We start from the raw sequence: 24,781 nt of genomic DNA, 5'->3' as shown, positions 1-24,781 counted from the left end.
CTACCACATTGCAACAAGGGCTGCTTCTTGTGGTGGGACTTGGATCTTCTTTTCATCTCTTTGTTGTTCAGCATTTGAATCACTCACTCAACATACAACCTCTTTAAAGGTTACTTTTAAAATCAGCCACAAATTTTGTGTTGGGATACAATTATTTTGATGGAGCTAATGTCTATATTTTATCAAACCTGGAAAGATGAAAGTCAAATAAGACCTTAGCAGAATTTGAACTTAGAATGTAAAGAGATGACACTAAATGCCACAAGACATTTTACCTGGTACTCAGCTGAGTTACTGTCCACTGCCCTGTCACTTTGAAATAAGCAGTTTACATTGCTAAATTGCAGGTTTAGCCTTCTATTACCAAACCAATAAAACTTGTGCACAACTACAATAATTAGTCCTGGATGTACTAAGGCAGTAAATTTAGTATTACATGTGCAGTATAATTAATTAATAATTAACCAGGTGTAACAGCCTGCTTGATGAAGTCTCTGTTCTCTCCTGCTGTTGCTATTAATTTGGGGAGGTCTTTTCTCTCGGTCATAATTCATCTTTCTGCTCTAGTGCTTGTTAATATGGCTTGCTTTTGTCAGAATTAATCTTTTGGCGATATACAAACTCTTCTGAATGGTTCAGCTCTTTTTCCTGGAACGCTGAATATCTCTGTTATAAGTGTAGCATTGTGTAAGTTCAAAGTCCATATTTCCATGATGGAGAGCTCTATTATTAGCCATAGTTTGATCTTTACTTCTATCTTTTATTCTTTCTATCTTCCTCTCTTACTTTTCATCTCTCTCAGTCACTCCCTCTCTCTCTCTCTCTCTTTCCCTTCACTTTCCCTTTCGTCCTTCACAACATCTCTCTCTCTCCCTCTCTCTCTTTCCCTTTTCCCCTTCACTTTCTCTTCTTTCACAATCAATTTCTTTCTCTCTCTCTCTCCCCTCATTTTCACTGTTTTCTTTCTTATCCTCATGTCTCTTCCTCCCTCCCACCCCCTATCTTTCATCTCTTCCCCTCATTTAAATATTAGTAACTTCCAGTCCTAGATGCAGATGACCTTAAATGCAATCTCCACATCATAGCTATGCATTTTTTTTTTATAATGCATAGACCTCAGCACATTTCCTTTTAACCAATCTCATTTATAGTCACCCCCAAATTGCCAAATATTAATTCAAATGCTTCAATTATCAATTCTGAGATCACATTATAAACAGCCATTTAAAATACCTTTTGAATTAATACTAAACTGGTTAGCTATCATCCTCACTGTTCGACTATAGGGCAATGCATCTTTGCTGTTTATTCAAAATCTTCAAACCACTCTAATGCAAATTTTCTCTTTCATATTTTTTTACCACACAATATGGACAGATATGACTGTGTGGTATGAAATTTGCTTTCAGGCTTAGTCCCACTGTCTTTTACTATAGCCCTGGAACAACCATTGCCTTGTAAGCAGATTTGGTTGATGGAAACTGAAAGAAGCCCACACTTACATATATATGTCTGTGCTCACCTTTCAATGCAATGTATGCCAGAAGGTTTGCAAATCTAACAGAAGCCTCAAAAGACATTTTAAGATCCACAAAAATCAGAACTTATCTGCAGCTCTTGGTGGTCTAAAATGGATATGCAATCTATGTGGGTGTCTTTTCAAAACATTGTCTGGATTAAAAAGCCACATCAAATGCCATCATGGTTCTACGGTGTAGGTACAGGAGGTGGTTAAACTCTGCATAAGTGGACGTTAGATGATGATGATGATGATTCAAGCCAAAACTAAAATCATCCTTGTCTTTTTGGACATAGGCAAGACCGTTTAATTAAAAGCTTGCTTTGTGATCTGTGGTTCTGGTATCTATCTCACTGTACAGTGACTCAGTGAGTTTACCAATGCCATGGGAATGTAATGTAATAGATGAAAACTATAGAAATTCATTGTGTGTGTGTGTGTGTGAGAGAGAGAGAGAGAGAGAGAGAGAGAGAGTAAGGCATAATCTGAAGCATAATCAACATGCTACAGTGTATGACAAGGATGTACCTTTGAATTAACAGGTGAAATCCTTCAGGCAAGCCTCTGCACAGTTTCCATCTACCCAGTTTTACTCATTAGGCTTGGATCAATCCAAGGTAATGGTAAAAGTTATTTGCTCAAGTGACTTATGTGGGATTGAATCCAGGACCTTGTGATTGCGAAGCAAACTTCTGAGCTATTTAGCTATGCTGCATCCACATTTCCCTGATAAGCTTAAAAAAAGGAAACACATATTTTCTGTTTTTTTATATTTTTCATAAAATCTGCTTTTATATGGAGTGCGAAATCTTTTATCATTGTCAGTGATAACAAAGCTCCAAATTTATTTCCAACCCTATCTACTAAACTATCACTATATAAAGAAAGGGATTTTTATTGTAATGAAGTATTAAAAAGAAATTCCCTGTGATTAGAAAAAATAAAAACGAATAAGACCTTCTGATGTTTTGACACATTAAAATATTCATCAGTGTATTTTCATTTTCATGTAGTTTGTTCAGCTGATAACTAAATCCAAAATAAATAACTTTTCTGTTCTCTGTTACTTGTCTTTCATTACTGCATCAACATTGTGTTATTTCTTATTTCTTTTCTTTTTTTGTTTAATCTTCATTTCATCTCTTTCATTGTTGAATGAACGATATTATTTTCCCTTTGGTCCTATGTGTGTGTGTGGGACCTTGGTGAAGGCTTTTCAAGGAATCATGTCTCAACAGAAAATAGTTTATAGGAACTGTTTAGTGAAGTAACAGCTCTGCCAGTGTTATTTGTTGCTGACGAATACTGATGTAGATGTCATATAAATATATATCAATGGAATAGCATGTGGGACTTACAATAGCGTGTGGGGCTTACGTGTTGAGAAAACTGACAATAAATATTATTCTGTACAAGTGACAGTTTGCTGTATGTATTTTCAGTAGTACCATCACTAGCAACAAGTGCATCTGGCTAAAAACAATAGCTCCATACCTTGTCACAAGAGCAACTAGTTATGAACAATTACACCGTCGCTCACAACAGTGATAGATAACTGGATAACAACAATACTGACTCCATTACCACCAACGATAACATCTGACTAGAAACAATAGCACCATCCCTTGCCACGATGGCAACTGGTCATGAATAATAACATCATTGCTAGCAACAATGATATCTGGATAGCAACAATATCAGTAGCAACAATGCTATGAAACATTGCATCGTTACTAGCAGCAATAGCACTATTGCTTCCAACCCTAACACTATCACTTAGAACAAGAATGGCTGGCTGCCAATAATGGCACCATTATTAGCAACAACAGTATCTAGCCATCAATAGTAACTTAAAGATCAGTGACAATATTGTCACTGGAACTAAGTAAAGAATACAGCTGTCTCTGGATTGTTCCATAGTGATTGATTAGTTACTCTTGTTTTGCCATACACCTGCTGAATGTGAGTTTGATTGAGTCCACTCAGCATCAATACCTATAGAGTCGCTCATCAACAGAACCAGCACAGTTGCTGACACCATCAACACTGCTGCCAATACTATCACCAACACCTAATGCTGTGCCACCACCACCAACAACAACAACAACAACACTCAGTATCACCAACACTCACCTAACACTCCATCAATCACTAACGTCACAACCACCACCTTCATCACCATCACCATCACCACTCACTGACAACACCACCGTCTCCCATCACCAACATCAAGACCCACTCCCACCACCATTATCACCACCTACGCAACAGCTTAACTAACAAGTCAGCCAGAAAGGCATCTGGTTGCTCAACCAATTAGAAATGGCAGCCAAATTACTACCTCCATGTATATCCTGTAATTAATAAAGACATCTATCTCTTGCCCCTTCATGTGCATTGATCTTTAAAATTGCCCTCTTATGTATCCTATAATTAGTTGAAGCACTTTCATTTCCTTATATGGTAACATTGTTGATAAAATCAACACAGTGTTTGTCTGTCTGTTCGTCTGTCCCTCTGTCTCTGTCTATCTGTTTGATATGTCTTTATACGTTTGCGATTGCCTATCTCTCTATTCCTGTCTGTCTGTCCTACCTGTCTTTTCATCTATCAATTCACCTGTCTGTTACAGTGATACAATATTGAAGAGACTTAGTAAAGGTTGATGAGCCCCGGGTCAGTTTGATTGAGCAAGCAAATCAATGATTACAAACACTCTATCGCCACCCCATCTCTCTCTTTCTCTCTCTCTCTCTCTCTCTCATCTTGACTAAATATCCTTCCTATTTAGAACTGTCCAGGACTACATATAGGACAAACTAGGACTGCATTATCTCATGTGTCCTTGATGGTAGAGTTTGATATGAGGGAAATTTGGCTGCGGTTTCTAATAGGTTCAATAAACATGTAGAAGTTCCTTGTTGGCTCACATGTAATAATTGTTGTTGTTGTTGATGTGGGGTGCTATTGGTGGTAGTGTTACTGGACAGATGGTTATGATAGTCATTGTTGATGTTATTTAACCTCAGAACAGTCCAGTGATCAAAGGCAATCCAGCCATGATCATCCCATCATTTTCTCTTTTCTTTTTTCCTTTTTCTTTAATCACATTACTCATTGTATTCTTTTTTAAGAAAAAAATGATAACGTGTGATTTGAAGGTGACTTGGTTCTTGTTTGTAGCAGGTCAAGCAACTGCATATAGGCTCTTTCATTAGCTGGTGGAAGTGTTGGTAGTTGTGGGTGTTAATGGTGGAGGTGTTGTTTGATGTGCTAGGTGCAGTGGTGGTGGTTGATGAATTTTCATTGGTAAATTCTGCTTGATATGAATTAGATCCATGGAAAGTGATAGATTTAACATCCTGGATATGTTTATATATATATATATATATATATTATATATATATGGCTGTGTGTTAAGTAGCTAGCTTAACAACCACATGGTACTGAGTTTAGTCCCACTGTGTGGTACCTTGGGCAAGTGTCTTCTATTATAACCTCTGGCTGACCAAAGCCTTGTGAGTGGATTTGGTAGATGGAAACTGAAAGAAGCCCATCGTATATGTGTGTATCTATATATATATATGTGTGTGTGTGTGTACCTGTGTGTCTGTGTTTGTTCCCCCTCACACCATCGCTTGACAACCGATGCTGGTATGTTTACGTCCCCGTAACTTAGCGGTTTGGCAAAAAGAGACCGATAGAATAAGTACTAGGCTTACAAAGCATAAGTCCTGGGGTCGACTTCCTCAACTAAAGGCGGTGCTTCATCATGGCCACAGTCAAATGACTGAAACAAGTAAAAGAGTATATATATATATATATATATATATATATATATATGATATCCAGTATCCCAGTTTGGGATGATCATCATTTGATGTACATATTAAATTATGTTCACGAAAGCCTAATCTCTTTGTCTGTCCAGACAAGTTAATGAGAATTAAGTACAAGGTTTACCATCTTAATTAAAACTAATTTTCAGCTAGAGAAATCCTCTTTAAAAATATTTACTCACAGTTTAGTTAACATTCTTAATTGTCTAATGGTACTGCTCTGTCTAATTATAATTTTGTAATTCGCTGTATAAGTAATTGATGCTGTCATTTTGAGATTACTATTACCATCATCATCACGAAGCAACCAAATATGGTCAATTAAATTAACGCCAGTATTTCATTGACACTTTATTTTTTTTTATCCCAGAAAACAGAAAGATAAAGTCAGCTTTGGCAGGATTAGATCTCAGAACTGAATAAAACAAGGTATTTTGTCTGGTGTCCAGTGACCTCAATAATAATAATAATATAATAATGATAATGATAATGATAATAATAATAATAATAATCCTTTCTACTATAGGCACAAGGTCTGAAATTTGTGGGAATGGACGAGTTGATTATATTGATCCCAGTGTTTCACTGGTACTTAATTTATCGACCCTGAAAGAATGAAAGGCAAAGTCGATCTTGGTGGAATTTGAAATCAGAATGTAGCAATGGGCGAAATACTGCTAAGCATTTCATCTGAAAGGCTAAGTTGACCTCAGTGGAATTTGAACTCACAGTGTAAAGATGGATGAAATGCTGCTGAGCATTTTATCTGGTGTGCTAATGATTCTACCAGCCTATTGCCTTCTTACAATGCTAGAATCCTGTACTGGTGCCACGTAAAAGGCACTTGTGCCAATGCCATGTAAAAGTGCTTGCACAACCAGCACACAGTGTAAGGACATCCAGCTGTAGAAACCAAGCCAAATCAGACTGGAACCCAGTGTAGCTCTCCGGCTTGCCAGCTCTGCTTTGTCAAACTGTCCAACCCATGCCAGCATGGAAAATGGAGGTTATAGGATGCTTCTGCTGCTGCTGCTGATGATGATGATCACCATCACTTTCACTTCCTTGCTATCGTCCCCTTCTTCATTTCCTTCTTTCTACTCGTCATTGCTACCACCACCCTTTTCATCACCATAAACCAATTTTTTTATCACTGTCACCACCTTCTTCATTGCTATCCCCTTCATCACCATCACCATCCTCCTCAACTCAACGCCATCTTCTTCATTAACATCGTCATGCTTTTCCACCACCATCACCATTTTCTGTATCATCATTGCCATTTTCGTCTCCATCGCCACCCTCTTCATCTCCATCTTCTTTGTCAATCTTTACTTCTTTGGGTTTGTCGTTTTCTTCAACGTTTTCATGAACGATGTCAAATTGTATCCATTTCACATCTCAATAAAGAATGCAGAGACCTGAAACCAGTATGTGTGTGTGTACGTGCATGTTTCAATGTGCCCTGGAATACACTCACGATAATATCGATTTTATTTCTGCTGGTGACAGCTTTCTGAAATGCCATGTTCCGCCTCCAGGTTCTTCATCTCTCTTCCTCACTCTCTTTTCACTCCTTCTCTCTCTCTCTCTCTCTCTCTCTCTCCCCCTCTCTCTTGAACAGTTAAGTTCATTATTTGCTATTCAATATATTGATCACATAAGTAATAAGTGTTTCAAATATAAATATTTCAAAAAAATCCCTGTATTTACTTTTGTGATTTACCTTGAAATTAATATTCCAAATTTTGATTTTTTCCCCAGTAGTAGTAGTAGTAGTAGGTGGTGGTGGTGGTGGTAGTGGTATTGTTGTTAGGGTAGTAGTATTAGTAGTAGTAGTTCTGATAGTTGTAGTAAGTAAAGCAATAGTAATGATTTCTTACATTACCACAAGGTTTTAAGTTTGAGAGAGAGATTGTTGATTGAAACAACCCTAATGTATGACTGGTACTTATTTGATGACCATCACTTCAGAGAGAATGTAAGATATATATAGAAAAGATAAAGTATTTCAAAACTGAACTTCACGGGATGAAAAAGGAAATACTGTTCGTCATTTAGCTAAGGACCCTACCATTCAGTATATTTTGTATTATGGAAATTTGTAGCATTAGAATAGGATGACATGTGTAAAAAAAAAAGAGCAAATTTCAACTTTCTAAGCTTGTTCTATGGCAAAAGATGTGCAGTGGTCAGATCTGAAAGACTTGAGGAAAGATACCTCTTTCCTTGGTCAAAAACTCTCAGAGTTCTACTTGGAAAGGAAAGCGAGGGTAGAGAGAGAAGTGCTTTTTCTCTCAGTGAATTTGTCAAAAAGTAGGTGACTGTTGTAAAAATGGTTAGTGGGGAAAGAACCTACTCTAAGCATGTGCCAGCAGCTTGAAGAACAACAGCTGGGTGAGGGCTTGTGCCCTTAGTGGTCAGGGTGATCCTGGATCTGTGGGGTTCTTTGATTGGTCCTAGTTGGAGTTCTCTGTATCAGGAAGACTGCATCATAGATGTATTCACATATTTTGTATGCTACATATATTTTATTCTCATGTCACCCTCTTCTCTGTTTCTTCCCATTTTGTGTTACTCCCCCTCCCTATAAATTGTGAAGTGTTCTTGTAATTTCCTCCTTGTCTGATGCCCCTATGGCAAATAAAAGAAATCATCACCATCATCATCATAATTGCTATGAGCAGTGGATTGGCAGATTCATTAGTGTCAGAAGAAATGCTTTGTGATAATTGCTCCTGCTCTTTACATTCCAAGTTCAAATCCTGCTGAGGTCAACTTTCATCTCTCTGGATAGGGTGGGATGTTGATGAAATAAAGTACCTGTCAAATATTGAGATGTGGTGATGGTGGTGGAGGCAATCGTTATGACTTGTCCCTGTCCCTTAATTGCTGCTTTTGTGTCTAAATTAGAAATATTTATTTATTGCTTGGGTGGTGGAAAAGCAGAAATGGCTTAACATTGCTGGCTTTACACTTTGTAATATCTAGTTACATAATCATCTTCTGATTTGAGATTCTGCTGGTGTTAAATTTGCTTTTCATTCTCCCAGGGCTGGATTATAAGTGTCAGTCATATGCAGGGCTCACTTCAGTCCATCAACATACTCTTTCTTCCAAATTTGTGTCCATGTACCAAAGTAAGAAACCATTTTAAGAAGTATGAAAGAAATGGTAGGATGTTAGATATAATGGTTTCAAATTTTGGCATGAGGTCAGCAATTTTAGGATAGGGGATAAGCTGATTACATCCACTCCAGTGCTCTATTGGTACTTATTTTACTGATCCTATAAGGATGAAAAACAAAGTCAACCTTGATAGAATTTGAACTCAGAATGCAATGAGTGAGAAGAAATGTTGCCAAGTATTTTGTCTGGCGTGCTAATGATTCTGGCAGTATTTAATTAATCCCTTTGTTCTGAGTTCAAAATCTGTTGAGGCCAGTTCTGCCTTTGATCTTTCCAAGGGTAGGATCGATAAAATAAGTACTGTTCAATTAATGAGATTGATTAAATTGACTACATCATCCTCTAAAAATTTATGATCATTGTTATTGATTGCTTTTATCGACAGAAATGGTGGAGATCAAAGTAAAATCTGAAACAACATTAAGTTCTACTTCTTTATGTTAATTGCTCAACTTCTGGGGAATTTGTCCTTCAAGGCTAAATAAAATAAGTTGCCAGGTGCATAGCAGCTAACTCTCCCTCAAAAAACATTCTGCTTTCATTAAAATGAAGGACTACATTGGATCATATAGTGTTAGGTATGTTATGTGTCAATGAAAGATGTTCAGGCTTTGGCCTTAAAGGGCAATAATCTTAGGTCTGCTTGATAAGACTTTATCCAAAATGAAACAACAAAAACAACATACAATTAATTATGATTATATACCTCTCTTTCCCTACAAACTTATGGTCATGTCCTTAATATGATTAATGTATTGCTATTGATCTTTTAAATGGCAATGCCATTTTTGTAATTGTTGTTGTTACATTTGCATGATTATTGCCAGTGTTGCTCTTTGTTTTATTGATCTCTCTTTCTCTCTATGTGTGTGCACAATATAATTTATTTGTTAGCTGAATAATTGCCCATTATATCATTACTAATAGTTTCATGATTTGCTTGGGTTACGAGTTCATAGTTTGCAAGGAACATTTATTTAAAAAGGGAGATCACTCTAACTATAATTGCTTCTTATTTAGGCAAAAAAAGCCAACAATTTTGAAGGGAGAGGGCAAATTGAAAACATCAACCCTTGTACTTGCTCAATACTTTATCAACTCCAAATGATGAAAGGCAAAGTTCACCTCAGCAGGATGTGAACTCAGAATGTAAAGTGGTGAACAAATACTACAGGGCATTTTTTCCAATGTTCTAATGATTCTTTTGGCTTGCCACCCTTCTAACTTTATTAATATATATATATATATATATATATATATATATATATATCCGTATCCAAATTTATGGAATGGAGCAGGTAAAATCCTGGTTTACTAACTTCCTACACCTGAATCCTTGGATCTTACCTTTACATATAATCACACACACACACACACACACACACAAAAGGAAAGAGATGGGCATGGCTGTCTGGTTTTGAAATTCATTTTGCAAGCACATGGGTTTGAGTTTGATTCCACTCTGTGGCATCTTGTCCAAGCTTCTTCTGCTATAACCTTAGGTTCATTAAGACTTGTAATTGAAGTTTGGTAAACGGAAGCTGTACAGAAGCCCATTGTGTGTGTGTGTGTGTACACATGTGCATCCATACATGTGTGTGTGTGTGAATGTTTGTGTTTTGGGATTGGCACCACATGGGCTGCAGTGATGTTTATGCTCTGTCCAGCAACTTTGCAATTTAAAGTGTAAAACTCCAGAATAAACTATTTCCTGAAAAGCAAATAACAGTTGGCAAATAACAGAAAGGATCTCCAGCTTTTATTTATTACCTCAAAAAGTTTTGTTCAACCCATGCCAGCATGGAAAAGCAGTAGTAAAGACAATGATGGTGGTGGTGGTGATGATGATGGCGGTAGTGTTGGCATCAGTGGTAGTGGTGGTGGTGATAAAGGTGGTTGTTATTATTGTATACACATGTGTAAAGGAATCTGTGTGTACGAATTCAATGTATGTGTCCAAGTAACCATAGTAACTGTTGAAACTGGTACCAAATGTGCAATAATTGCATTTCAAATGGAAACCAGAGTAAATTCTAAGTACTTTCTTGTTGTAATGTTTACATAAGTTGGTGCTGATTGAATTATATAAGATAGATTGAAATACCTCTTTTGAAATATATAATTCAATTTCTTCTTCTCTTTCTCCCTTTCTCCTTGCCAGCTTTTTCTTCTTTTCTCTTCCTCATCATTGAAAGATGTAAATCACTCTCTTTCTTGTTGTTGTTTTCTTCTTCTTCTTCTTCTTCTTCTTCTTCTTCTTTTCTTCTTCTTCTTCTTTTCTTCTTTTCTTCTTCTTCTTCTTCTTCTTCTTCTTCTTCTTCTCCACCTCCTCCTCCTCCTCATCACCCCCCTCCTATTTGCCATCTTTTGAAAGTTAGCAGTAGCTCATTAAATATTCTCTGAGTCTTCCTTTCTCTTTCTCTCTCTCTGACACACATACACATACACACATGCAAATATATATATATATATTTCAATTCTTTAATTTGTTTGAGCCTTTGTGGCCAAGAGCACACTCACACATACAATTAGATACATATTCTTCAACATGTGTGCATATGTGTGTGTGTGTGTGTGTTTGTACATGCGTACATAGGAGACAAAGAAACATGTCCAATTTATCTATTTCTCTGTCAATTGAACAAGCATATTTAATTATAAATAAAGGAAAGCTTTTATCAATTTTCCACCGTTTTGGGGGTTTTATCAGGAATATGTGCATCACTTGACCAATACCAAAGAAAGAAGTAACCATTCTCTTGTTTATGTACACAACAAATCTAATAGCTTCCAAGAACGACGTGTATGTGTGTATTTATGTATATATATATATATATATATATATATATACAGTAATGCCTCAATATACGAGTCAGTTCTTTCCTGGAGAATGCTCATAAAGCGAAAACTCATAAACAGAAACCAAAACTTGTAAAAAACTCATAAACCCAGGGTCTCATAAAGCAGGTCCTTGTAAAGTGAGGTATTTCTCTCTGTGTGTGTATTTGTGTGTGTGTGTGTGCTTGTGTGCATGCATGTGTATGTGTGTGTGTATGTGTATTTTTTTACATATATATATATATATATATGTGTGTGTGTGTGTATATAAATATACACAGGAGTGGCTGTGTGGTAAGTAGCTTGCTAACCAATCACATTGTTCCGGGTTCAGTCCCACTGCGTGGCATCTTGGGCAAGTGTCTTCTGCTATAGCCCCGGGCCGACCAATGCCTTGTGAGTGGATTTGGTAGACAGAAACTGAAAGAAGCCTGTCGTATATATGTATATACATATATATATATATATGTGTGTTTGTGTGTGTTTGTCCCCCTAGCATTGCTTGACAACCGATGCTGGTGTGTTTACGTCCCCGTCACTTAGCGGTTTGGCAAAAAGAGACCGATACAATAAGTACTGGGCTTACAAAGAATAAGTCCCGGGATCGATTTGCTCGACTAAAGGCGGTGCTCCAGCATGGCCGCAGTCAAATGACTGAAACAAGTAAAAGAGTATATGTATATGTGTGTGTGTGTGTGTGTGTGAGAGAGAGAGAGAGAGAAATGGAGAGTGTGTTCTATTCACTTCAACCTGTGCAATATAATCTGTAAGACTTCATGATATTAATCTGTTCAGGAACTGACTTTATGTCTCTTTCTGAACTTTATTGATTCCACCTCCACCACCACTTCTCCATCACCACATGCATCCACTCACCCACACCATCTACTCGACTGCTTTTCTTTTCCATTTGCTCTTCTATAAAAGTGATCCCCTTCATCATCATTATCATCATCGTGGCAATAATAAAGAAAATTTTATTATTGTTATAAAAAAATGATTTTAAAAAAAATAGTCATTAATACAAACATTATTATTATTATTATTATTATTAGTAGTAGTATATCTATTAGTATTATTGTTGTTACTATTTTATTTTCTAAGCGTTTTCTTGCTTAATGAAACAATATTAAGTTTATACTGCTTTAGTCTAGTTTAACATGTCAAGTCAAGAGAGAAAAATCAAAAGTTTTCTGCAATCTCTCCCTCCTCTTCTTGTTTTTTTTTCTTCAGTTTTGAGTCTCTTAACTACAATTTCAAATAAAATTGGTTGTTTTAAAACTGTTTTTTCTTCTGAGTCATTCAACCTTTATCTTACACTGTAATATTATGAACATGTACTGTGATTGTTCAGTTTTTTTAAAATCTTTTATTTTATTTTAAATCTTTTATGTTAATTTATTAAGAAAAGCGTTTATATTAGTCGTGTTTTTTTTTTTTTTACATTTTATATATGTTTTTGATTTCGAATTTTTTTTCCTTTTGGGGATGGTGGGGGAATGAAAGCTGTAGGAGTTCTGACTGGGTGAGTAAACAGCATGTTAGGTAGGGTAGTCAATCGAAAGTGTTGTCAGCTCTGTCTACCTGGCTTTAATCCTTCGGCAGTCAGATTCTCCTGTTAAGCATAATGTTTATTTATTCAAATTGATTTAAATTAATCATGCGTTATTATCTCACTGCTTCTAGATTTGAATGATGTGATTGTATATTTTCAGAATGATATTGTATGGGTAGATGTGAAAGGCCAAATGTGGGTCAGTTTGAACATAAAGCATGTGGAATATTTGGGTCTGATATGGCCAGTTTAAATGCTAGTTCTCTCTCTCTCTCTCTCTTGCTATGGCGAAAGAAGTAGTATGGAAGACGAGAGTGAAAGGAATTGCAACAGGCATGTTTATCTCCAGTCTCGAGCTAATCGACTTTTTCGTTTTCCACATGAAATGGAAAATAAGGCTGGTGAAGAAATGCCTGTCACAAAGTGTGTTTCGTAAAAGATGGAAGTATATAGTAAGTATGTTGCTAGTGAAAGAACCTGTTTAATCGAGAATGTAAAAAAGGAGAAAGCAAAGTCTTCAGTGTGAGTATGTGGTTTGTGGGGTCAACCACGTCCTCCGCTTCATTTTTTGTTAATCACTCATTCTCATTTAATTGTATATATTTTAATTCTTTGTTTATTCATACGTTTCGTCTCATTCGATACCCTGACCCCAACGTTTGTTTTGCCCCCTCTTTTTCTCAACCTTATGGTGAATAAAGAAATACTCTCTCTCTCTCTCTCACACACACACGATTAGGTTAATATCTGTTTTTTCCTATATTAGCGTGGTTTGGATATTTATGTGTGTGTGTGTGTGTGTGTGTTATTACATGGTAATTGTAAACAAGCATCACCAGCACGCAAGTGGTGTCATTCTTTTCCAGTCTTCAATGAAATCATGTCCTGCAAGGGGAAAAATATTACCTTTCTTGAAAACCGATGATGGCTGGTATCCAGCCATAGGAAATCTACCTCAACAAATTTTTTTTTCTAACCCATGCAAGCATGGAAAAGTGGACGTTAAAATAATGATGATATAATCAATAAGTAGTTTATTAGCAATTAGTGGCAGTGTTCAGACCCCCTTCATAAACCTTGAACAGACAATGGGAGAAGGTCATATTCTAGTATAACTTCCTGTGGAAGGAAAGCAGGAAAGAGATATGTGGAATGTGTTGAAAGCTATATGCAGGTGTAGAGAATCAGCTGCGCTTATCTGGAAGCTAAAAGCAAAAGACAGCATCTTTTATCTTTCACTTGATTTAGTCTTTCGACAGTGGCCATGATGGAGCAATGCTTTGAAGAATTTTAGTTGAATGAATTGACCCCAATACTTATTATTTTTTCTGTAAAGCCTGGTACTTATTCTGTTGGTTTCTTTTGCTGAGCCGCTAAGATATGGGGATGTAAACACACCAACACTGGTTGTCAAGCACTGGTGCAAGATGAAGACTTACACAAAAATACACACACGATGGGCTTCTTTCAGTTTCCATCTATCAGATCCACTCACAAAGGTTTGGTCAGCTCAAGACTATAGTAGAAGACACTTGCTCAATGTGCCATGCAGTGGGACTGAACCCTGAACCATGTGGTTGGGAAGCAAACTTCATACCACACAGCCACATCTTTGTTTCAAGTTCAAATCCAAACATTTACTATGCTGAGAGTAATAAGGGTGCATACGTACTAATTCGACCAAGTAAATATGTCAGGGCACTTCTGGTTTACCAGTTTTCTTGCCAGTGTTTACATATCTTGTTGATTAGCGTTACTGAAAGATGAGTCCATACATGCATGATGAGTTGCTATACAGCTTTAGTCTCTAAATTTCACTACAACTATATCAGCGCATGCTGAGATGTGTGTTTATGTTTGTGTGTGTGTGTGTGTGGTGTGTGTGTGTGTTATTACATGGTAATTGTAAACAAGCATCACCAGCACGCAAGTGGTGTCATTCTTTTCCAGTCTTCAATGAAATCATGTCCTGCAAGGGGAAAAATATTACCTTTCTTGAAAACCGATGATGGCTGGTATCCAGCCATAGGAAATCTACCTCAACGAATTTTTTTTCTAACCCATGCAAGCATGGAAAAGTGGACGTTAAAATAATGATGATATAATCAATAAGTAGTTTATTAGCAATTAGTGGCAGTGTTCAGACCCCCTTCATAAACCTTGAACAGACAATGGGAGAAGGTCATATTCTAGTATAACTTCCTGTGGAAGGAAAGCAGGAAAGAGATATGTGGAATGTGTTGAAAGCTATATGCAGGTGTAGAGAATCAGCTGCGCTTATCTGGAAGCTAAAAGCAAAAGACAGCATCTTTTATCTTTCACTTGATTTAGTCTTTCGACAGTGGCCATGATGGAGCAATGCTTTGAAGAATTTTAGTTGAATGAATTGACCCCAATACTTATTATTTTTTCTGTAAAGCCTGGTACTTATTCTGTTGGTTTCTTTTGCTGAGCCGCTAAGATATGGGGATGTAAACACACCAACACTGGTTGTCAAGCACTGGTGCAAGATGAAGACTTACACAAAAATACACACACGATGGGCTTCTTTCAGTTTCCATCTATCAGATCCACTCACAAAGGTTTGGTCAGCTCAAGACTATAGTAGAAGACACTTGCTCAATGTGCCATGCAGTGGGACTGAACCCTGAACCATGTGGTTGGGAAGCAAACTTCATACCACACAGCCACATCTTTGTTTCAAGTTCAAATCCAAACATTTACTATGCTGAGAGTAATAAGGGTGCATACGTACTAATTCGACCAAGTAAATATGTCAGGGCACTTCTGGTTTACCAGTTTTCTTGCCAGTGTTTACATATCTTGTTGATTAGCGTTACTGAAAGATGAGTCCATACATGCATGATGAGTTGCTATACAGCTTTAGTCTCTAAATTTCACTACAACTATATCAGCGCATGCTGAGATGTGTGTTTATGTTTGTGTGTGTGTGTGTGTGTGCATATATATTTCTATATATATATATATATATGTATATATATATATATATATATGGCGTTAGGTAGGGCATCCAGCTGTAGAAACATTGCCAGATAAGACTGGAGTCTGGTGCAGCCTTCTGGCTTCCCAGATCCCCGGTCGAACCGTCCAACCCATGCTAGATTGGAGAACGGACGTTAAACGATGATGATGATGATATATATATATATATATATGGATGTGGAAGTCATGTTTTCACTTCTTCAACAAGATACCTGAAGAGGTGAATACATACCTGTTCCTGTTTGCACCTCCATCATACTTTTACATTCTTCAATACTCCATTCAGTTTAGGGGTCTTGTTTTGCTAGTTACTTGGTGACCTCACTAGTGCTGGTGCCAAATGAAAAGCACCCAGTACACTCTGTAAAGTGGTTGGCATTAGGAAGGGCATCTTGGTGTATGAACCATGCCAAAACAGACATTGGAGCTCTGCACAGTCCTCTTGCTCATTGTTTCCTGTCAAACCATCTAGCATGTGCCAGCATGGAAAAAGGGGCTTTGAATGAAGATTTGGTGTGTATATGCATCACATGGAAAACAGATGTTAAATGATGATGATGATGATGATGATGATGATGATATATATATATATATATATATATATAAAACAGACTTTTACATAATTTCCATAAATTAAATTTCATTCTCCAAACGTGGTTGAAGCAAGGTTATGGAAAATACCCAACTATAGAATTAGAACTGGAAATTAAAATAAAATTGCTATGGAAAAAAAGAAAAATAGTAATCAATATGATTATTATTGCTTTATACAATAAATATGAGAGCAGCTTTTTGCTTAATTCCTGCAATTAAATATTTCAATGTGAGGTGAGGATTCATGCAAAATTATATTTTGATAAAGAAATGAATGTAACTTGCTAATGTACATAGCTTCTGCTACTAATGTCAGTGGTTTCTTTTAATTAATTAATTGCAAGAGATCAAATTATGTCATTTTAAAATGAAATATCAGTTAAATGTTTAATTATGTTTCAATGTATTCATCAGATCAGCCATTTATTTATTTATTTGAAAAAAAAATTGGTTTTTAATTATTTTTTTATTGAAATTTTATTCAGAGTTTAGAAATGTTAATGGTATATTTCAATTAAAACGTAGAGTTTTTTTTTTTTAGTAAAAAATGATTGAAATAGTTTCTTGTAGAAGAAGCGAAGTGTTTGAGGAAATACTGAACTTTATGAAATATTGAACTTTACAAGCTGGAAAATAATCAAATTCAATCTATTCTGGGTGCTTTGTTACACCTCTGTGCAAGACAGATTGTTCGTATGTGATTTGTTGATGTGGAATAAATGCCAAATCTTTTGGGGATGCTAACCACAATAGACTGGCAGCCCAACCAGAGAGTGATTTATTGCTAATTTTTTTAATTCAACAGAATCGAGAACTTTAGGCAAGTCCTTCTTGTTGGTGAATAGAGTTGTTAGCAGGCATAGCTGTGTGGTAAGAACTTTTCTTTCCAACCTGTGGTTCCAGGTTTAGTTCCACTGAGTGGCACCTTGGGCAAGAGTCTTTTATTACAGTCTCAGGCCAGCCAAAGCCTTGTGAGTGGATTTGACAGACAGAAACTGAAAGAAGCCTGTCCTATCTATTTGTCTGTCTGTTTTACTTTATGAAGATGAATATTTTAAGTATTTGTTTCTTCAGTCACATCGGAGATGTGATTTTGATTTTGTGTTTTTAAAGCTTACACTCATGTAGTAATATATAATAATACACTCATGTAGTAATATATAATAATACATAAGTCGGTGAGCTGAGAGAATTGTTAGCATGTTGGGCAAAATGTTTGGCAGCATTTCGTCTGCCTTTACATTCTGAGTTCAAATTCCACTGAGGTTGACTTTACCTTTCATCCTTTCAGGGTTGATAAAATAAATACCAGTTGAATACTGATGTTAATGTAATTGACTTAACCCTTCCCTGAAATTGCTGGCCTTGTGCCAAAATTTAAAATCAATATATAATAAATGTGAGTGTGTGTGCGTGATTTTATAATAAAAGCAATTTAACATTAAACTGAAGAATTATTCAATGCTTTTTGTAGAGTGCATGTTTATTGTACTTTTACAAGGAGGTAGGTTGACAATGATTTTGAAGTTGTGGTCTGCTGACCTTTGTCAAACTATATATAGTGTGTGTCTTTGTGTATATGCACACACACACACACACACACACAGACATATGCATATATACACATACATTTTTTTAAAGAAAAATGCCCCCTCCTAAATTTTTTGTATAACATAAATTTTGGAAATTTTTTTGTTTACAACTTACATATTTCTTTCTTTTCCTGGCTCTAACTGGAATTGCAGTGCTGAGTACAACTCTTATGAACATAGCTTAGGGGGAAACGGCTTTTGTCAAGCTGCCTCACATACAGATTGAGTTTTCTGTGGTTGCTCAATAGCACAACCAAAATGTTACTCACTTTGGTGTTGTTTAACTCTTCTATTATCATATTTCTATTGAAATACACTGCTTTAGTTTCAGTTTTGAAATAATAAAAAAAAATTAGTTAAATAACCTTTATTATTAAACTTGTGTTTAAGGTGGCAAATTGGCAAAACCATTAGCCTGCCATATAAAATGCTTAGCAGCATTTCATCTGTCATTATGTTCTGAGTTCAAATTCTACTATGGTGACTTTGCTCTTCATCCTTTCGGGGTTGATAAAATAAGTATCAGTCAGGCACTGGGGTTGATGTAATCAATTAGCCTCTTCCTCCCGGACGTTAGGTCTTGTGCCTATAGTAGAAAGAATGATTAAACTGGTATTTGAAACATATTTTGTGTTATCTCGGAAAAGTCATTATATTAGTGATAAAAACATGCACTGGTTCCATTTTGTTTGTCATTTGACAATTGGTTAACTATTTAACCAATTAATTGGTTGATTGATTGATTATTTTACATTTAGTTAACCAATCAGTTATGTTTGTCCAAATCCTTTTGTCACCATTTGCAAATCAAACAATGACATAACCTCTCTACTCCAATCAGTTTAACATGAAATATTTATGAAAGGTTTTAATTTAGATCCCTTTAAAACAGGAAGTTTGTATTGTAGAACCAAGGGCAGCTTCAGGCAGGTTAGTATCAAAAGGGTTAAACCCAATTCAAATTGTCGAACATAAAGTTAGAAAAACAAAGCCAGAATGTATTTTCAGTGCCTTGTAATTTTTTTGTTTTTTTTTTTGTTTTTTGCTTGTTTTTGTACTTCCGAAATAAATCTTTAATTCAGTTAATTAGTGATGTTAATTAGTGATATTCCCATTCCCAAACATCGTATTTGACACCTTCACTTTCACCATCTCCTGCCAGCTTCTTTGTTGTTCTTCGTTTCGATTTCTTCTGTCGTTTCTTTAATTCTTACTGAAGCTGCGATGACGTGAAGGAAGTCGAGTTAAGTGGAGAATTCTAAACTATTATTGATTCTTTCTATTGAACTCGTATCCAGGTTCATTTCAATTTCAATGTTATCAGGGTCACATCACACCCTACAAACAACTTTCTACCGAAAAACACAAAACAATAATACTTTCTCCTACAAGCACAGAGTCTGAAATTTTGAGGGGTGTTGTGCTGGTTGACTGCATTGATCCCAGTACTTGACTGGTACTTATTTTATTGACCCTGGAAGGATGAAAGGCAAAGTTGACCTTGACAGAATTTGAACTCAGAATGTAAAGGTGCAGGAGTGGCTGTGTAGTAAGTAGCTTGCTAACCAACTACATGGTTCCGGGTTCAATCCCACTGCGTGGCATCTTGGGCAAGTGTCTTCTGCTATAGCCTCGGGCCGACCAATGCCTTGTGAGTGGATTTGGTAGACGGAAACTGAAAGAAGCCTGTCGTATATATGTATATATATATATATATGTATGTGTGTGTATATGTTTGTGTGTCTGTGTTTGTCCCTCTAGCATTGCTTGACAACCGATGCTGGTGTGTTTATGTCCCCGTCACTTAGCGGTTCGGCAAAAGAGTTCGATAGGATAAGTACTGGGCTTACAAAGAATAAGTTCCGGGGTCGATTTGATTGACTAAAAAGTGGTGCTCCAGCATGGCCGCAGTCAAAATGGCTGAAACAAGTAAAAGAGAAAAGAGAGAGAGCCGAAAGAAATGTCACTAAACATTTTCTCCGATGTGCTAATGCTTCTGTCAACAACAACAACAATAAAGAAAGAAATGAAATCTTAAAGATCCTAGTTAATTGTTATTTCCTTCACCTACTTCCACTCACCTTCCTCACCCATTCCTCATCTCGCTTTGCAGTGAAACTTGAATCCCATGCCTTTATTGCATGAAGTTCAATCACCATTCTTGTTTTCTTATTCTTTCTCTTCTTTTTTCTTCCTTTCTTCAAGGTTGAGAATGTGAAATGGTTGGATCGTGTCAACCCTCGCAAGTCATCGGAAGGTACTTTACACTTAACTGCCACCCACCTGATTTTTGTGGACAACGTTCGGAAAAAGGAAACATGGGTAAGTTATAATCTTTCAGCTTCATATTTCTTTACTGCCCACAAGGGGCTACACACAGAGGAGAGAAACAAGGACAGACAAACGGATTAAGTCGATTATATCGACCTCAGTGCATAACTGGTACTTATTTAATTGACCCTGAAAAGATGAAAGGCAAAGTCGACCTCGGCGGAATTTGAACTCAGAACGTATTGGCAGACGAAATACCTATTTCTTTATTACCCACAAGGGGCTAAACACAGAGGGGACAAACAAGGACAGACAAACGGATTAAGTCGATTATATCGACCTCAGTGCATAACTGGTACTTATTTAATTGACCCTGAAAAGATGAAAGGCAAAGTCGACCTCGACGGAATTTGAACTCAGAATGTATCGGCAGACGAAATACCACTAAGTATTTTGCCCAGCGTGCTAATGTTTCTTCCATCTCACCGCCTTAAGATTACAGATTACAGAATCTTTCAGCTTCCATAATCTGATTTAACTGACTCAAGTTTGAGCAAGTGTGAATTAAGAAACTTTGTGCTAATGTTTGCCATAATGCCTATTAACTTTATTTTCCATGAAAGAGCATCTATATAATCACTTAGCACCTTGAAATAACAGCCAGATTTCTCTAAAATCATACTTAGCATAGTAACTGTAGGAAGAATACATTAGATAATATAATCCTGGACATACTTTAGCTGAATAAAAGATAGGATTGCATCAGAAATGTTTCAGTCAAGGTTAAATATTTCAAAGACAGACTGAGTAGTTGGTGTTTTAGCATGGCTTTAAGCAACTGAATCAACTATTTAGCTCTCATCAATCAGATGGCACTTGTAATTTCACACCTCTCTCTCTCTCCCTATATATATATATATATATAATATATATATATATATATACACACACACATCAGACATGCCAACAAGGTAGGCAGACCCTACCTTGAATAAAATAGATTGATAGCAACATTTTCCTTTTATGGTAAAATATGCACCTAATTCTATAAAATTATGAAGGTTACTCTGATTACTATACATAAAATACAAAATATTTAATTTTTTTGTAGATTAGGTAGTCTTAATTTGCCCCTGCCTTTCAATCTCAGTATTTAAACTATGCATAGTAATGCTGTAGCACACATGTTGCGTACACTCCTACAACAACGTTTTCTTTACGAGCTATAGAGGCAGAAGTAAATCTGCCTTCAACTTAGTCATGCACCTGTATTTCGCTTATTTTTTGTGTGTTTTACTACATAAATGTCACCAAGTGCCTACCCTGAGTAATTACTGATGGCATGTGCCTGATACACACACAAACACACACACAGAGTTGGTCAAAAGTCACCCAACAGTAAATCAAAATTCCATAAATACTATCAGTAATTCTGATTTGATTCAAATGGAAAAATGTGTCACTCAAGAATGACTTTAGTTTGAACAATTTTCGTATTTAGATGCTTTTATTAAATTCATTCAGTTGTTAAACATAAATAAATCTTGGAATTAAATGGTTTTTGATTTACTGTCAGGTGACTTTTGGCCAACCCTGTATATATATATATATATATATATATATAATATATATATATATATATATCATATTTGTTGGCATAAAAATGCATGGGCATATTAGATGCACCCTAATTCTCACAGCACTTATTCAGAAAAATGTTCTTAGTGCATTAAAGCAGGTAATATAAACTCAACTTTACATATAGAAGCTGGTATGATTTTTTTCAGACGTTTTGGGTTTGGGGGTGGAGTGTATCTTACATGCTATCAAATACAATAATAAATATATAGATAGATATGTTTTTGAAGCCAGAATTTGTTTATAAAAACGTTTATGCATCTATGAAATAACAACCAAATTTCTCACTTTTGCTAACAAAGAAAATACTGTCATCTTAAAAAACAAAAACAACTTATTGGATAATTTAGTCCTAAGTGTACTCGTTGTCATCATCATCATCATCTTTTAACATCTGCTTTCCATGCTGGTATGGGTTGGACGGTTTGACTGAAAACTGGCAAGCTGTGAGGCTGTGCCATGCTCCAATCTGATTTGGGTTGGTTTCTACAGCTGGATGCCCTTCCTAATGCCAACCCCACTCTAAGGGTGTAGTGGGTGCTTTTATGTGCCACCGGCACAGGACTCAGTCAGGCAGAACTGGCATCAACCACATTTGAATGATGCTTTTTATATGCCACCGGCATGGGTGCTAGTCAGGCATTCATGGTCACTCACAAATGGTGCTTTTTTTCATCTCACTGGCACAAATACCAGTCAGGTGGCACTGGCATCGGTCACTCTCAAATGGTGCTTTTTTCATGTCACTGGCACAGGTGCCAGTCAGGTGGCACTGGCATCAGGCATGATTACAATTTCACTTGGTTCAACTGGTCTTCACAAGCACAGCATACTGCCTAACAATTGAAGGGTGTTTTTAAACAGGCCAGTGATGCGATACTGGCATCGGTCATGACTATGATCTCACTTTGCTTGCTGGGCCTTCTCAAGCACGGCATATCTCCAAATGTCTTGGTCACTTGTCATTGCCTCTGTGAGGCCCAACGTTTGAAGGTCATGCTCATCCCATTCTTCCTGGATCTACCTCTTCCACGGGCTCCCTCTACTGTTTGGGTCTGACACTTCTTCACACAGCTGTTCTCATTCATTATCTGTAAAATAAAATAGCCACAAATGGAATGTTTTCAATCAAAGGTTTGCTTCATCCAAGCCAACCTGGAGCTAAATGACAATAACAGCAAAGTCAGTAAGAGCTAAATGTTGCAGCAAGATCTTATTCCAGTGTTGGTGATTAGACTTGAACTATCATCTCCTCAGTTACTTGTCCATTCCAGTTACTTATGGTTTGCTGCATGCATTTATACACAATATCCTGTAAACGTGGTTGGTATTAGGAAGGGCATTCAAACCAGCCATAGAAACCTTGTCAAAGCAGACACTGGAAACTGACACAGCCCTCAAGCTAGATGGATCTTGTTGAACTGACCAACCCATACCAGCATGGAACACAGATGTTAAATGATGATGATGATGATGATGATGGTGATGGTGGTGGTGATGATGATTATGTATGATCTGAATTGGGTCATGAATTATGAATTTTATTTTGCTTTTGACATCCTGCATTGAAAGATCATTTCTCGAAAATTGGCAAAATAGAAAAATTATTCAATCGGAATCTCTAAAGAGAGTTTACTTTCTATTTGTAGTCATGAAATCCAATTTGTTTTCTTAAAATTCTCCATGGAAAGAAGAAATATTAGCCAATGTTAATTGAAGAGATTGTCTTCAAACAGCAGTGGCAAGTGCTATAAAACAAAATGTCAGGTGTGAGCAAAGTGCACAAAATGTTGCCAAGTGCAATGTGTGTCTATTAACAGTATGCAAACTAATTTTTGCTGCAACAGGAAGTTTCAACTGGACTTAAATATCACGAAATTGTCTATAGTTACATCATCGTCATCATCATCATCACTTGCTAACCATCATTATCACCTTTAACACAACCATAATCATCGTCATGCATACTGCCATCACCATCATCAGCCTTCATCACTACCACTATCACCACCATCCTTATCACTATCATGATCATCATTGGCAGTAGTAGTAGTTGTTGTTGTTATTGTTAAGCAACAAGCCGGGTAAGGGTGATTAGGTGATGGTCTAGGGCTTAGGGACAGGAGACCCCAGACCTTGGAAAAAAAAAAAAAAATGGTCGTCTTGTTGTAGTCAAGGGCTCTTCGTTGACACCCGACACCACTGGGAGGTGGCCCTCGAAGTTGCAGGAAATGGAGATCTCCAGGTCCAAATTCTTGAACGGCGGCAGTAGCAGTAGCAGCAGCATTACTACTACCATCATCGTCATCAACACTGCCACAATCATTAATATCATCTCCTTCACCACAGTCATCATCATCATCATCATAATTGCAATGATTGTCATGCTTACCACTAGCATTATCACCACCACAATTAACCAAATCATCACCACTACCCCAATCACCACCGCCTGCATCAGCAACCATCCTCCTACTCATCATCATCATCATCATCATATCATCTCTATTCACCATCATCACTACCCCTATCATTACCATCAGAATCATCCTCATCATCATCAGCAGCTACATCAGCATTTCCACCATCATTATCACAACGACCACCACCACCACCACCATCATCATCATTAGTTTTGTTTCCGTGTTTCCATGCTGGCATGGCTTTGACAGGTGCATTATCTATCCTGTCTCGGTAGCTACTTTCAGGAGATGTAGTTACATCTTCTGGAAGCAAGGAGGAA

The 24,781-nt window shown here is 36.7% G+C and overlaps 1 protein-coding gene across 4 annotated transcripts in view; it reads left to right on the top strand.

The window, feature by feature from the left end:
* LOC115218551 (myotubularin-related protein 6) overlaps positions 1-24,781 on the top strand; it is a 244,786-nt gene that overhangs the window by 125,952 nt on the left and 94,053 nt on the right. For all 4 annotated transcript variants that reach the window (XM_029788434.2, XM_029788431.2, XM_029788433.2 and 1 more), the window contains exon 2: positions 20,335-20,451. In XM_029788434.2, the coding sequence (XP_029644294.1) occupies positions 20,335-20,451 (117 nt within the window). The remainder of the gene's footprint in view (positions 1-20,334; positions 20,452-24,781) is intronic.

Source organism: Octopus sinensis, linkage group LG13 (genome assembly GCF_006345805.1).
Source record: "Octopus sinensis linkage group LG13, ASM634580v1, whole genome shotgun sequence".
NCBI classification, from domain to species: Eukaryota; Metazoa; Mollusca; class Cephalopoda; order Octopoda; family Octopodidae; genus Octopus; species Octopus sinensis.
This window is presented reverse-complemented; position numbering and strand designations above follow the sequence as displayed.